The sequence below is a fragment of the Apis laboriosa genome, unplaced genomic scaffold (assembly GCF_014066325.1).
Source record: "Apis laboriosa isolate Shangri-la unplaced genomic scaffold, ASM1406632v1 scaffold30_cov140, whole genome shotgun sequence".
Taxonomy (NCBI): Eukaryota; Metazoa; Arthropoda; class Insecta; order Hymenoptera; family Apidae; genus Apis; species Apis laboriosa.
In genome coordinates, this window is record NW_025222776.1 from 1,726,049 (window position 1) to 1,742,631 (window position 16,583).

Consider the following 16,583-nt stretch of genomic DNA (forward strand, 5'->3'; position numbering starts at 1 on the left):
TTGCTTTGATATTATCTAAACTATAAATATTTTTCTAAGTAATAAAGAAAATTAAAGATATATGTGTGTAATAGTTAAAGTATTGTAATAGAAATTAATCAATATATTTAATCAAAAATTAAAATAATAGTTTGTATAGAATTATTATTACTTATTATTATTGTTACTATCATTATTGTTATCATTATTAGTATTACTGTTATTATAACTTAACTCTTTTTTTAGCAATTCAGATTCATAATTTTATTTTTTTTTATGCATATACAGGCTTGGGTGTCTAGTCACCTTTTTAATAATATTTATAATCTAAAAAATGGAAAATAAGAAATTATTTATGATTTATTAATTTAATCTGAAAAATATAACAACAATTACTTGAATCTATTAAATTTTTTAAATTCTTAATTTTTATTATTTTAACGAAGCTCTTTATTTTGAATATTTTTATTCTTTTTTTATTTTATTTAATATTTACTGTTAATATAATTTATTTAAAAAATTTGCATTTTTTTTTTTGAATTCTTCAAAGTTTTATTTCAATATTTTTTAAAATATATTTAATTTTTCATTGGAACTTCAATTTAAATAATTTATATTAATTTTATATTATATAATGTATAATTTTTAACAATTTTTTAAATTATTTTTATTTTTACAAATTTAAAATGATTGAAAAAAGTCTAATGACTTATGAAAAGAAAGTAATATAAAAAATATTATATTATAAACTTTTTAAAATCTTATATATTCCAAACAAAATATATAATACTATTTGTCCATAGAATAGTCCATCATCCTTCAATTATTGGAATTAGATTCAAAAAATAAAACTTAAGTTTCCCTGAGTATTGATATTTCAATTAAACTCGTTACTTCTCTTTTATTTGAATTCTTTGAATTATATTTGCCAAAATATGGACCCAAATTGAGAATACTTTCAAACTATATTATATTTTTTAAAAAACTAAATAATTTTTAACATGATGGTACTAAACACTTTAGCCAGTATATACATATCTAATTTGTGATTATCAGAAACTTAGGCGCTACCCCCCTTAACAACGACGATTACCAGATGATCCTCCTTAAGTCCCTCTTCACTAAGACTTGGACAGGTTCTTTTTAATAATTCTGTGGAGAATGTACAAGGTGGAAATGCATAAAGTACTCCAGTTCCCTCTGTATCTTTGTTAAGAAGTGAAATAACACCAGCCGCTTCTTTTTGTTTTAAATATGATACTAAGTTGCGTAAGGGTCTGGTTTGTACATTAGCATCATCTGTAGATATAACTGTACTTGAACCAGCTAATCCTAGGAAAATAGCGTGTGAGCTAGAGGTTTGAATTCTCTTTGATACATCATCTAATTTTGGTTGATCTAAACGTAATCTTTGTGTAATTCTCAACATATGTTTTCCATCTTCATCTTTCATCAAGGCCTCGATTATTTCTGTATCACCATCAGTTAAATGGAATTTAGCTGGAAACAGAGAATTCTTTAAAATTAATGCTCCTTGCCAAACTGCTATTGATTTTCTTGCTACTTCAGGTAATGTTCTAGAAGTAGAAAGCATTCCACTACGAGTATTCTCTGAATCTGAATCAGAATCAATTTGTCTTCTTCGGGGAGATCTTGATCTTGATCTATCTACACCAGGTTCTCTTGATAAAGATCGACGTAAACTTCTTGGTGTTTCATATTCTAATTCTGGAGGCGGTCTACGACTTGACCAATCAGCTTCTTCTCTCATATAACTTTCTGGATAAGTTCCACGATAACCACCTCTCCCTCCACCTCTTCTTTCATGCCATGGAGCAGATCCTCTACCTCTAAATCCTCTTGGTCCATAACCAAAATCACTGTCTGGTGGATATGGATCATAAGAAGGTTCATAATCTACTGGTCTTGGTCTAAATTCTCCACTTTCTTCTGGATAAGGTCTTGGTTTAAATCCAAATCCTGGAGTCACATCTGCAAAATCGACTCTCAGTCTCCTATCTGGACCACCTAAAGGAAATCCTCTCATTTCTTTTACAGCAGCCTGTGCAGCATCAATTGAATCATATAAAATATAAGCATTACTATCGCCTTTAATGTAATCAATTTTTTTTATTGCTCCAAATCGATCAAATTCTCTTTCTAGTTGTGGTACAGAAGTCCATGGACCTAAACCACCAACCCAGATTCTTGTAGTAGGTGTAGCTTTTCCATAACCAATTTTACATTGGAATTTTCCTATGTATTGTCCAGAAAGTTCAACTTTACATCTATGTGCCATATCTAATGTCTGAAATCTGACAAAAGCATAAGCATTTCCTGTTCCTGGTGGAGGTCTTTTAATGTCAATATCATCAACAATTCCATATTTACTAAAAATTCTTCTTAATTCCTCTTCTGTAATGTTAATTTCTAAATTTCCTGCAAAAAGTGTTCTTGTTGCTAGTGGATCATCTTCTGGAGAAACATGATGTAAGTAATTTGGAAATTTATCTTTTTTATTTTCCACTCGTTCAAATCCATGAACTGGATGTCGTATCATCATATGTCTTGGAGGGCCATAATGATGAGGTGGACCAGGATGAACATGAGGTGGACCATGATGAATTGGTGGTCTAACAAATTCATGATGAGGAGGAGGAATTGCATCACGTCTCATTTCTCTATGTGGTGGTGGCAATCCAACTGGAGGTCCATAAACTCTTTCATATCTTTCTAAAGGTCTATGTCTGTCTGTTGGGCCAGGACTTCTAGCATAGTATCTATCATAATCAGGAGGTGTTATTGATCTTGGACGACGATAAGTATCAGGTCTTTCATAAACTGGCTCAACAAGTGCTACTTTGTCATACATAATAATTCTTGGTTTTGCATGCTTTGCATCTCTGGCATCTTCTGAACTTCTAAAGCAAACATATGCAACACGTTCATCTAATTCATGAGAAATTCTAATAGAAAAATCGCCAAATTTTTTATATTCTCTGTAAAGAGTATCTTTTATCACTTCATCACTTGCTTTTGGGTGAATTGAACTGATACAAAGTACTTTATAGCTATATGGACGTTCTGCAGGCAATTCTCTGGGTGCTCTTAAGTAATCATCTCTATGAGAACTTGATTCTACATAACGAGCATGAGAAGAGGCACGTGTTGGAGGACTAGGACTTCTTGCACCTCTACTACGTCGACGAATTCTTTCAGGTGTTATTCGTTCATCACTGGAATCATCATATCTGTAAATTAATTAAAAAATTTCTAGTATTCTTAGTATTAAAATATTTTTTATTATATTTTAATACAAAAAAGAAATTAACAATATATACATTTGAATATTTTTCAAATATTTTTAAGTAATTTTATAAAATGTGTTTGATGATATATACAAAAAATCTACTAAAAAATACCATACAAAAAAAAAAATTTAAATAAAATATAAAAATATCTAATATATTATAAAATTGTTTACCGTCCCATCGATGATCTGCTTCTTTTGACGCGTGGAGGAGGAGTGTCACGACTAGAGCTCCGTTTCATATTGTTGCGGATTTTAACCGTGATCTTATGTCGATCGTCACGCGGAATCCCAATCATCAACGCTGCTTAACACGGCAAAGCCGAACAAATGGCGAAGGAAAAAACAAAGGAACAATAATTACACGAAAATTATTCAGCTTGAATCAAGCCGTCATTCACGAAGTCTTTATCCTTCTCAATGAGCACAAAATGGCGACTTTCTTCTTACTTTACTCAACTTCCGGAATTTCTTTGCAACCTAAAAGAAATTCCATAATGATTAAATTAAATTTTCTTTTGCATTTTTTTAAATTTCCTAATGCCTTTTAATTTTATTTATTGTTTTTAAATTATATTTGTTTTGATTTCCTTCTATGTATATAGTACTACTACTTGCATGTAGAAACTATTGATTCGCAAACTGATATATGAGTATACTTCCGTCGACGAAATGAGATTTGTTCAACGATATTTATTGAAGAAATAAATATGAATTATTTTTTCTAGAGGGCGTTCTATTTTAGTTTTATTATTTTATGAAAGACGGCGTTATAAAAAATTATAATAAATATATAATAATTAAATATTATAAAAAATTAAATTGATCAAATAATATAATTTAGAAACAATTTCATTTTCATTTTATTTTGTTTTGTAAATAAAAATAAATGGATTTATATTAAAACATATTCACATATAGATATGTAATTAAATCGAAATTTTTTTATTCAATAGTTCTAATTTCTTTATTCAATAAATTTCAATGCTATAAATTAAAAAAAATATATTTTTAAACTTATTTCTAAATATATTATATATAACATAAAGTTATAAGTTTAATAATCTAAACTAATCATTAATTAAATATATTTTTATATTTATATTAAATATTTTCAAATAAATATATCTTCAAAATAAATATTTGAATATTGCAAAAAATATTATGAATAAAAATTGAAAGTAACATAATCAAATATTGAAATGGACATCTTATAATTAATATATCTTTGTTTTAACTATAGGAAGTTGAAAAATTTAAAGTTAACCTTACATTTCATCAGAAATTTATATTTGTTTTATATAGATATATATGTACTTTATTAAAAGTTGGTATTTTTTATTAATGAGAATAATATAAAATGAATAGTTTGAATTATTTAATATGAAATTATTTAATATAAAATCATTTAATATGATTAAAATAATATATATAGATAATAAAATAATAAAATACTTACATTATTCTTTCGTGTTAATTTTTTATTTATATCTTTTTTATTTTATTTTTAAACATTATTTGAATGTTTATAAATTTAATGTTTATAAATAGAAATTATTCTTGAACTTTTTATTATAAATTTAACATGTTTTTAATTTAATGAATTTTATTACTCATTTTGAACTCATTTCTTGAGAGTGACAAATTATTGTTGAAATATTGATTTTATGAATGAATATATAAAATCAAAAAATAAAATAAAATATATAAAATAAAAATATATTTGTTTATATTATAAATAAATTATTGATAATATAAATTATGATTGTGATACATAATGTATGAATATATAATATATATTCATTCTATATTTGTATAATTATAATTTACAGAATAAATGAATACATTTATTATTCTTTATTATACTAATATCATATTATTACATTTATTATACTAATATCTGTATATAATAGAGATTTTATATGTCTAAATAAATATTATTAAAAATAATAAAATAGAATTGTTTTTATTTTCTCTAGTAAAATAATTAATAACATATTTTAAAATAAAATAATTAAAACATATTTCATGTTAAAGGATGTACGTCATGAATGTTTCATTACATGATACAAATAAATATTTATTATTTTTCAAAATAATTTCCTATAAAAAAATAAGTATAAAAATGATTTTTTTTACAAATTTCATTATTTAATATATATATTTTATTGAAATGTGGTTCACTTGTCATTAATTATTTAGTGAATAAAAATACAAAAAAGTTTGAAAAATACTTCTAAAATTTCCACAAAATGTTTTCTTCAAAATAATTAAAAGTATATAATTATATGTAAGCAATTTTGGTAATTAACAATTTAAAATAATTACTTTAATGTTCAAAAATATAAAACAAAATCTTTTCTATTATTTGTTTTATATAAAATTATACATTTATATATATATATATATATATACATACATATATTTTTAAAGCAATTTTTTTAAAAATTATTTCACTAATTTAATTTTTTTGATTTATTAATTAATTTTACAATGGGTAAAATCATTCATTATTTCAATAGGATTGTTTATTTTTGTTATCACATTGCAAAAATGTACAACAACATTTGTACACTTTTTTTTTTAACATTTAATTATATATCTTAAAAAATATATTTTTTAGAATTTTTTTCATGATACAAATGCATAAAAGATTTACTAAAGCTAAAAGATTTTAGTCAAGATATTTGATGAACTTAATATTATGAAACATAATATACCATATTGAGTTAACTAAAATATCACATTAAAAGATTAAATCATAATAATTCTAAAAATAAGTTCTAAAAACTTTTGAAATTTGATTTCAAAAATCTTTTTTGTTATTATATCATTAATGATTTTTTAATTGAAAAAAATACATAAAAAATATAAAAAATGATTGAATATATTTTTATAATTTTTATTATTACAAATATTCTATATTTAATTTTCTTATAAATTTTATTGAAATAATTTTATTAGGAACTTGTTAGTTTTTGTTTTAATAATTTGTCATTTATTTTTCTTTTTATTTGACTATTATTATTTATATTTTTAATTAATTGTTTATTATAATGAATGAAGTTAGATAAATGACTTGATCAGATAAATGTAAAATTAGAGCATAATTTTATAAAAATAAATCAAAAAAGAGAATAACATTTTTTTATTAAAGGCATTGTTTTGAATCAAAACTGAAAACTTATCAAATAAAAGAAAATTGAATTAATTTCTGATTATGGATTATTGATAGAAGATTATTTTATATATAAAGATTAAGTAACAGATATAAAATAAAATTTTTTTTATTTTAAGATTATTTTTCAAAAAAATTAAATTTCAAAATTAATGTTTCAATAATATTTTTGTTAAATTTGAATTTTTTTAAAAACAAAAACTTGAATAGAAAAGAAAAACAATAAAAGAAGAAGATAATAAAAAAGATTTATTCTTTTTTTTTTACTTATTTTTGTATAATAATAATAATAATAATTCATTTCAGATGAAAATTAATTAAATTCTCTTGTATTCAAACTTAATTTTCTCAGAAACATAATCTTAAATGAAAAATTTTATTCTTGTTTTTTTTACTTATTTTTATATATGAAATCATTTTTTATATAATTGTATCTAATTTCTTTAGATAAATAAGATATTTGATTTTTTATTTTAAAAATTCATCAATTAATAATATAAAAAATTTTTTGATTTTTTAAAAATATTACAATAAAAAACAAAATATAACTTATTTAAATCTATAAAATTATATTTTAAATCTTAATTATATATAGACTCAAAAAAAAATTTCATCATAAATTCAAATAAAAAAATTAAAAATTTATAACATAGTTTTTTTTCACAATTCTGATCATTAGCAATTAAAAAAAAAAATTTTTTTTATATATTATCTAATACTAATCCTTTTTATATCTCAAAACAATTCAAGTCGTTTAATCCAATTTTAAAAAATTATTTCATTTTAAAGAATATTTCATATTTTTTATATATTTCATATTTCTCATTGATATATTTTGTATTTTCTATTATTTTTATTATTAATATTTATTATAGTGTTTATTACATTATTTATTTTTTTTTTATTATATATATAAAAATAATTTAAAAAATCTAAGATAGAAACATTTTAAAATATTTTAAAAATTATTATATTTAAATAAAAAAATTACAAAAAATAATTTATATTTTTGAGAAATTTTATACTTAAAATAATAATTTGGTATTACATTATATCACATGAAATGTTAAATTTGTATACATTCAACATTTGAACATTGGTTTGTTCGGTTGCTTGGAGATTTATTTGATTGTTTGATTGCAAATTTGATATCTTTGAAAAGTTTATTATATTCTGCATAGAAAAGGTACTTTTTAATAAATTTTTAATTTTCTAATCAAGCTTTTTTCAATAAATTTATTATTCTTTAAATTCATAATTTTTTTTTTTATAAATTACTATATAGAAACATATTATAAAAACTTTCATAAATTAGGTTACAAAATTCTTCCTTATCCTTTCTATTCTTTCTATTTTCTTTAATAGATTTTCACCTTTTCAAAACCATTTTTTTATTCAAAATCACATTTCCATAAAAAATCTTTAGAAACAGAACTTTTATAATTTAAGTCTTCAAAATGTTTATCACTTCTTTTTTTTTGAGACTTTTTCAAAAAAAAAAAGTATTTTTTCATTAGAATGCCATTAAAAAAAAAAATCATGGATTTAGATGGCCTATTTTTTTATTAAAATTCAAACTAATTTTCAATTATAATAATAATATAAAATAATATAAACTTTTTTTATAAAAATTCAATATACCATGTGGCACAACTTAATATATAAAAAATTTTTGAAACTTGAGATTTGAAGCTGAAGTAAAAAATTTTAAATTCTATGCTTTTACTTTTCTTTTAAAATTTTTATTATAACAAATATTGTATTATTCAAATATTTTGTCTATCCAAATTTATATACATTATGTCTATAATTGGCTAACAGTTATAATAACTATAATTTTTATACATATAAATATATCAATATGCCAAATTTCATTGAAATTAGAGAATAAAGATTATTTATTAAAGAAAACTATATTTATATAACTCAACAAATATTAACTATATTTCACTATATAATTAAACTCAGCTATATTTCTTAAACTATAGAAAATAGAAAAAGATTTTAATTAAATTATTTCACACAGTATATTATTAGTAAATAAGAATATATATAGTAGATAAAAATGTGATATTTTAAAAATTTCAGGATCATTTTAATTTCTCTAAATTAAATTATATATTTTTTCTATTGATTAATGCAGTTTTTAATTCTCTATAAAAATATATTATTAAAAACAGTTGTAATATGATATTTTAAAAATGTTTTATCTTTGATTGAATATTTATCTTATAAAAGATAAGAAAGAAATAAATATATGATTTTATGTATTCACACATTTTATAAAATTAAAATTAAAATGTTTAAACAGACATGAAAATCTATATCTTTTATAAATAATAATGAAATACATTCATTGGTAAAAAAATTTAGAGTTATATTTAAAACAAATAAAAATAATTTTTAAATTTTCAAAACATCTTCCGGAATACATATATACTAAATTATGCATAAAATTATTTTCTATTTTCTATTGTTTAGAAAACTAGCTGAATCTAGTTATATCAAACATCTTTATCATAAATTATAAATTTTCATGTTTCATATGTTACATTTATTTATTTTTCAAGTAAATGAAATTTATATAATTAAGTAAATATAGAAGTTATTTTTTTTTATTAATCATTAAAATTAATATTTTAGAAATTAAAATGATGAATAATTAGAAAATCATGAAAATGAAAGTATTAAAAAAATAAATATAATATATATTATGTAACTGAATGAATAAAAGTTAATTTTTTGTTTTATTCATAAATTGTTTTGCCTTTCTTTCAAATTCTTGTCTATTAAATTTATATTCTTGTGCAATATCTGCCATTAAAGGATCATCAGGATTTGGATTTCTTAACAAACATTGTATAGCATCTAAAAGATTTTTTAATCCAATAGTTGGTTTCCAATTACCTTTAGGTGGCATGTTTAAAAGATCCATACAAATACGGCCTTTATTATCAATATTTGGATGATAAATAGGTGTCTGAAAAGTAATTCTTGGAGGTTCAAATGGATATTGTTCAGAGATATCAATTGACAATTGAAAAATATATCCACTATATGGACTTTCATTTGGTCCAAGAATTGTTGCCGCAAAGTTTTCAAAATTGTCAGATTTTGGATAACATGAAATACCTTCTATAGGATCTTGATTAAGTTTTTCAAATTCACGTTTCAATCTAATAAATCTCTGCATATTGTCTATAATAAAATAAAATAAATATATATTTTCCATTTTTAAGTTAAATTAATTTGATATCAATAACAAACTCATTTTAAAGTTATTATTTTAAATGTATACAAAAAGTCATTTTAAATATATAATTATTATTTACTATTATTATATAACTAAAAAATATAATAAATAAACAGTAAATTTTTTATTAATAAATTATTTTTTTGTTACTTCTTATTTTTAATATTACTATATTTAATTATTTTTAAAAGCAAAATTTTAATTTCTTTTTCAATGTTTAATCTTTGTAAATTATAATTAATTACATATTTGAATCATATAACTATTATTTACATTTTTTATAATATTTTTGATATACATTATATATATTTATATATATTTATATACATATTTCTTACCTATTTGAATTAAATTCAAATTTTGTATTCTAATTGTTTAATTGTTTTATATTATAATTTAATTATAATATTTCTATACGTATTATATAAGTAGTAAACAAATGCTATACAATAAAATACAAGTTTATATTTATAAATTTTAAATATTAAATTATTTTATAAATTATAATTTGTTGTGTCTCAATATATCTTAAATGTGTATTGTATCTATATGTATTGAGAATATATTTGGCAACATTGTTCATATTCTTATTCTATACTAACTCTATATTTTTGATATAGACAATCAAGTTACTAAAAGTTACTAGTTTTCGTTCTGCGTTTTTATGAAATATTTATTTATAATAATATGTTGTCATGATAAATTACATAAATAAGAATTGAATTTAATTTTTCTTTTTTTTATATATAGCATATATATATATAATAGGAATTAAAAATATAGATTTTGATTATTAAAATTTACATTAAATATCATATATATTATAATTTTCTTTTAAATTTTATAAAATCAAACTAGATAATTTAATAAACTTTTATATGCAATTTATTTATTATTTTTACAATTTCAAATAATTATATAATAATTATTATAGATTTTTATAAATTGATGATGATAATAACTGATGATGATAACACGAGAATTATTGAAAAGAAAATTCACAATTTTATTCACTTCGATAAATTTTAACTACATAATTCAGATTACAAAATAATTGCAATTTTAAGCATTTTCCATATTTGTTGCTAAGTTTTTAAAATTTTATCATATTGAAAAATGATTGTTTTTTTTAATTAATTATAACTTACTTAATTTTCATTAAAAATTTATATTTTTTTTTAAATTAATTCATATATAACTATGTTAAGAAACTATAATTTAGACATAATTTTAATAATCTATAAAAAGATTTATTTTTTAAATAATAAATAATGTTTTGCAATTAAAAACAAATATTATTAAATTAAATTAAAAATATTATTAAATGATTATAAAGTTATAATTTTATTTCAACGTGTCTTTATTAATTAATGTATATAACATAAATTAATATTTAATATTATATAATATTTAATACAATATAAATTTATTAATAAAAATATAATAAAATTATATTGTATATAAAATATAAAATTAATATATGCTAGATATTCCAAACAATATGAAATGACAAAATTGTTTTAGTAATGTTTTATTAGTATAGCAAATAATTATTAATGTTCTTAGCACGATATAATAATTTACCATATTATTTTAATATATGTATGTAGATTGTAAATAAATGAATAATAAAATGATTACATCATCGTCAATTTTTGAGAGAATTTTTATTTTCATTTCAGAATATTTTATTCTCACATCGACAAATAATTTGCTAAAATTAAGAGATAAATTTTGTTTAAAAAAATTTTTTTATATTAATTATAAAAAGTTTATTATATTTTAATAATTTTAAAATAAATAAGATGAAATTTGATGCATTTAAAGATTTTGATTATAATTGATGTTATATATTAATAAAATTACAACAAATAATAGAATATATTATATATATAAATAATGTAATACTATATATATATATATATATATATAAAATATGTAACAATATAAGTATTACAAATATTATTAACATAATGTAAATATACAAATTTTACAAATGTTACAAATATTATCGATTATAAATATTAACTTTAGAGTGTTCGTAATATTAATAACCCCTAAAGGAATCATTGAAAATGTCATTAAAATATTATCGTCAAATTGATAATATTGTAAATAATTACATGTTAAATATTAATTGTAATGTTATATATATACTTCGAAATTATCAAAAATTTGAAAATAAAAAATAATAATCGTGAACTTTTGTATCCATAGAGAGATCGTTTTATTTTTAGAATAAAAATTGATTGAGTATAAAATAATAAACTGGATATTCATGTAAATATAATATGTCAAAATATATAAAATATATATATATGCAAAATATATACAGTATTATTCGAAAGGAATATGTAAAAAATATAAGTATATATCTATATAATATAAATCATTTTATTATTTTATTTACTATAATTTAAGTTACAATAGTTTCTTCTATGTTGTTTGACATCTCTTGTCTGATAATATTAATTTGTACATTGAAAAAAAGAATTTCCTACATTATACAATATCATAAAAGTATGAATATTTGTATCAATGATGTACAGTATAATCTTTAATAGCTATTAATCTTATAAAATATTAATAATTTATGTATTTAAATTTTCAATATAATTTCAATCTTATTTATTACTTATTTCGAAGTATATTTTTAGAATCAGTATTAAATTAATAAATTAAATTAAAAATAATGCTATTTTATTCAATTCTTACATGTATTTATAGTCGACGTTCAAACGGAAATCAGACTAATATAAACGAATATGAAAATTTATACACAAAAAATAATATAATATAATATAATAATAAGCACAATATAATATGTAATGTGTAAAATATATACATTATTATGTTATATTATGCAAAATATAAAAAATATAAAAAAAGAATTGTAATTAATATTTTTAGAATCTTAAAATACCAAAAAAATTCTATTTAAATCCTATTTTTCTACTCATTTTCTATAAAAATATGCATTCACAATTTAATTATTAATTTCGAAAAAATTCTAATCGATGAAACATTTTAAAATTATTTCTTAAATGTAGAAGTTGTATGTGTAGATAGTTATATAAATCATAAATTTAAGATTATTAAAATTTCTTTGAATATTTTCTCTAGAATAATAATTTAATATCTAAATATTATTCTGTTTTATATAGAGATACGCGTAAATATATCTATCGTAGTTCGTCTGCTGAATTACAAGATAGACGAATACACTTCGCCACTGCAAAACATGGCTTTGAAGACTCATTCTTTCGATCCAGATTGCATAACATTGACGAGATTCGTACTTGCCGAACAACGAAAGATACCAACCGCTAGCGGAGATCTAAGTCAACTTCTAAACAGCATACAAACTGCAATAAAAGGAATCAGTTCAGCAGTGAAAAAAGCTGGTATTACAAATATGTGAGTATTTTACATATTGATGTTTTAATATTTACAATATTTAATTAGTTGTGTATTTTTAACATATAGAGTGAATATAATAAGTATAATTATAAATAAGAATCAAGAAGTAATTGATTCACTATATTTTTAAAATTTAAATTTTTTTATATATAAATCGTTGCAATAATCTCTTTTTTTTTAAATTAATTAAAATAAAATCTATTTTTACTATAGTTTTAAGTATTAAGAAATACTTAGTAATTAATCAAAGATTAATAAAATAAAGATTTTGTTATATTATTAAAATTTTACATATTAAAGTATTAAATTAAATTCTTATATTACAAAAAAATAAGAATAAATAAGTAAAATAATTTATTATCAAAAGTTTATAATGTACAATAAATACAATAAAAGTTTTGTTTTATATTTTGATTAATAAAAAAAAATTGATTTTTTCATTTTTAACAATTTATTCAGAGAAAAATAATAAACTCTTTTACAAATCCTAATACAAATAATATAAAAATATCTCCCAAATTATTTAAAAACTTTTAATTTAATTATTAAATATTCGAATATTAAATATTAAGTATTAAGTATTAATAATTGAACCGTTTGTTCTATGGGAAGAACTTGATAACCTTCTTTTAAATAAACATAGGTACGGAATATCCGGAAAAAAAAACATTCACGGAGAAGAAGTAAGAAAATTAGATATATTGAGCAACGAGTTGTTCATAAATATGTTAACATCTTCGTACACAACTTGCGTTCTTGTAAGTGAAGAAAATGCAGATGTGATTGAAGTGGAGATTGAAAAACGTGGAAAATATATAGTATGCTTCGATCCTTTGGATGGATCCTCTAATATTGATTGTGTAGTATCAGTTGGTTCGATATTCGGGATTTACAAGAAGCCGAAGGAATTGAAAGAGCCTTTAATAGCAAATGTCCTCCAATCTGGTAAAAATTTAATCGCTGCTGGGTTTGCACTCTATAGTTCAGCAACTATATTAATACTTTCGGTTGGCCACGGAGTTAATGGTTTTACTTACGATTCAGCGATCGGGGAATTTATTTTAACCGACAAAAATATACAAATACCTTCTAGAGGAAATGTTTATAGGTAAGAATTAAATTATTTATCATTTTTTCAAATTAATTTAAAACATCGAAAAAGGAAACTTAAAATATTGAATTTTTTTTGAAATTTGAAACTGTCAAATAAATAAAGAATAATTTATGAGAATGTATTATAAATAATTTATAAATAACTATATTTATAAATAACTTATAAGAATGTTATAACAACATAAATTTATATTTATTTAATTAATGATGATTTAATTGAAATTGCATTTAAATTTTAACTCATTTTAATTGATCAATTCATTATAATAATTCATATGAAAAAAATATAAAACATATATAAAAATACAATTGTTTACAAAACATTATTATTGTTACTATTGGTTGAATTAGAAAATTGATTAGAAATCAAAATTGATTAAAATTTTAATTTTTAACGGAATAAATACATCTTGAAAAAAAGGAAGAAAAATAATTCTGGATTGTAGAATTTTGAGATTTTGTATAATTTCAAGTTTGGATTTTAGTTTTGTGAATTTAAAAAAACGAATATTAACTCATTCCTAATTTTAATATATGTATAATAATATAATGATTTTAGTATTAACGAAGCACACGAAAATTCTTGGAATACAGCTATCAAAGCGTACATTCATTCGAAGAAATATCCTAACAATGGGAAAATATATAATGCTAGATATGTGGGCTCTATGGTGGCTGATGTGCACAGGACGTTAAAATATGGAGGAATATTTCTTTATCCAGCAGTCAAAAGTTATCCGCAAGGCAAGGTATGGTTATTTTAAAAAAATAAAAAAATAATGTACAAATAATTTCTGAAATATATAATTATTTATAGCTGCGACTTTTGTATGAATGTATACCAATGGCCTATATAGTGAAACAAGCCGGCGGCTTGGCATCGAACGGAGAAATTGATATCTTGGACGTAAAACCCAAAAAACTTCATCAAAGATCTCCAATAATTTTGGGATCGCAAGAAGATGTCCAAGAAGTTTTACAATACATTAAAAAATATAAAGATAATAAATAGTGGAAAGAAGAAGATAATAAAACATGGAAAAAAGTTATTAAAGATTTTATTACGAGGCATATAATTTATTGACACATTCCGATTTCGTTGATTACCTCTTAAATTTTCATCTTTATCTTTTATTGAAAAACTAATTTCAATGTAAATCTCTAATATCTATATCCCTCGTTACTGATAGATCCTCCAGGAGCAGGTCCTGGAGCTGGATAAGTTGCTGTTCCTTCGTATCGTACCATGGGCCTGTAACCACCATTGTCGGCAATATAATCGACAATTTGTGTTCTACCATCTGGTAATAATACGTGATAAGCTCCAGTTGCTTCGTTATCTTTTCGTGATTCGTGATGGCCAAAATTTAATCCAGCTATTGCGTCCTCGACTTCATATGAAAATTCGTAATTTGCCGGATCCTGAAAAAAGAAAGAAAAAAAAGAAAGAAGACGTGGAAAAGTATTTTATATTGACCACAGATTAAATTCTAAAGGTACGTTTACCGGTATTTTACTTATAAAATTTGTACATTTTACTATAAAATTGTTAATATGGATTACTAAATAAAAAAATTTGTTTATGAAAGTAATATATTCATTATTTTATTCGCATAATATGAATGATAAAATATAAAGGAGAAAAAACTACTTACACCGACCCACTCGTCAGGGTGACCACCAGTAGCTGGACGTGTTCCTGTAGGTGGAAGGTAGGCAGGTCCTTGAGGTTCGCTCAAAATTCCTACCGACATTATTGTTAACAGAAGTACCTGTGTAAAAAAAAAAATCTTTTGCATTTCTTTCAATCCAAAAAGAATACATTACTTGTGAGTTGTTTAAAAAAAGGTTTAAAAAAATTAAAAGATATTTCGTCGAAATGAGATTTATGTTTAATGTTTCTCGATAATATGATTGAAAAAATGCTATTAATATTAGATAAAAAATTCTATTGTTTATGAACAAAAAAGATATTTAAAATCCCGTAAGAAAGATTATGTATAACTAAGAACAAACCTTTCGAATCATTAGCAGGATCTTGCAAGTCTTCACCGAAAGAAAATAGCTTAATGTTATGAAGACGGTGGATTTTATACCGTGTTTTAGGTTGCGGGTGCGACGAAATGGAGATGGAATCACAGTGATTTGGGGGAACTTTAATACGAATCCATACCTATAATTATAGTTAATAATAAAACCGCATTGCCTTTCTGGCTATATAACAGCAATCATTCATTTGGTGAGTTCAGTTCCTGAATCGCTAAAATTCTTACTATTTTCGGTAAGAATTGAAATTATTCAAATTACAGATATTTTATTTTAGAGAAAGA

The 16,583-nt window shown here is 21.2% G+C and overlaps 4 protein-coding genes across 5 annotated transcripts; 1 reads left to right on the top strand and 3 right to left on the bottom strand.

The window, feature by feature from the left end:
* Positions 1-686: 686 nt before the first annotated feature.
* On the bottom strand, positions 687-3,923 carry LOC122714453 (RNA-binding protein spenito). Its single transcript, XM_043935784.1, has 2 exons — positions 3,464-3,923; positions 687-3,230 (listed from the first exon to the last, which is right to left on the bottom strand). Exons 1-2 carry the CDS (start codon positions 3,586-3,588, stop codon positions 1,040-1,042), a joined length of 2,316 nt encoding a protein of 771 aa, XP_043791719.1. The 5' UTR covers positions 3,589-3,923; the 3' UTR covers positions 687-1,039.
* Positions 3,924-7,454: 3,531 nt separating this feature from the next.
* LOC122714532 (fructose-1,6-bisphosphatase 1) lies at positions 7,455-16,374 on the top strand. 2 transcript variants are annotated; one of them, XR_006346665.1, is made up of 7 exons: positions 7,455-7,653; positions 12,885-13,137; positions 13,784-14,248; positions 14,813-15,002; positions 15,071-15,298; positions 15,444-15,749; positions 16,360-16,374. XR_006346665.1 is itself a non-coding variant. In XM_043935958.1 (6 exons), the coding sequence occupies exons 2-5, from the start codon at positions 12,962-12,964 to the stop codon at positions 15,263-15,265; spliced, it is 1,026 nt and encodes a 341-aa protein (XP_043791893.1). In that variant the 5' UTR covers positions 7,455-7,653; positions 12,885-12,961; the 3' UTR covers positions 15,266-15,298; positions 15,444-15,836. The 2 variants fall into 2 exon arrangements, 1 of the variants encoding a protein (XP_043791893.1); XM_043935958.1 differs by lacking the exon at positions 16,360-16,374 and having other exon boundaries at positions 15,444-15,836.
* LOC122714533 (ubiquitin-conjugating enzyme E2 T-like) lies at positions 9,202-10,122 on the bottom strand. Its single transcript, XM_043935959.1, has 2 exons — positions 10,059-10,122; positions 9,202-9,665 (listed from the first exon to the last, which is right to left on the bottom strand). The coding sequence occupies exon 2, from the start codon at positions 9,658-9,660 to the stop codon at positions 9,202-9,204; it is 459 nt and encodes a 152-aa protein (XP_043791894.1). The 5' UTR covers positions 9,661-9,665; positions 10,059-10,122.
* On the bottom strand, positions 15,299-16,390 carry LOC122714534 (pro-resilin-like). The gene is made up of 3 exons (XM_043935960.1): positions 16,270-16,390; positions 15,909-16,025; positions 15,299-15,675 (listed from the first exon to the last, which is right to left on the bottom strand). The coding sequence occupies exons 1-3, from the start codon at positions 16,279-16,281 to the stop codon at positions 15,415-15,417; spliced, it is 390 nt and encodes a 129-aa protein (XP_043791895.1). The 5' UTR covers positions 16,282-16,390; the 3' UTR covers positions 15,299-15,414.
* Between the last annotated feature and the right edge of the window lie 193 nt (positions 16,391-16,583).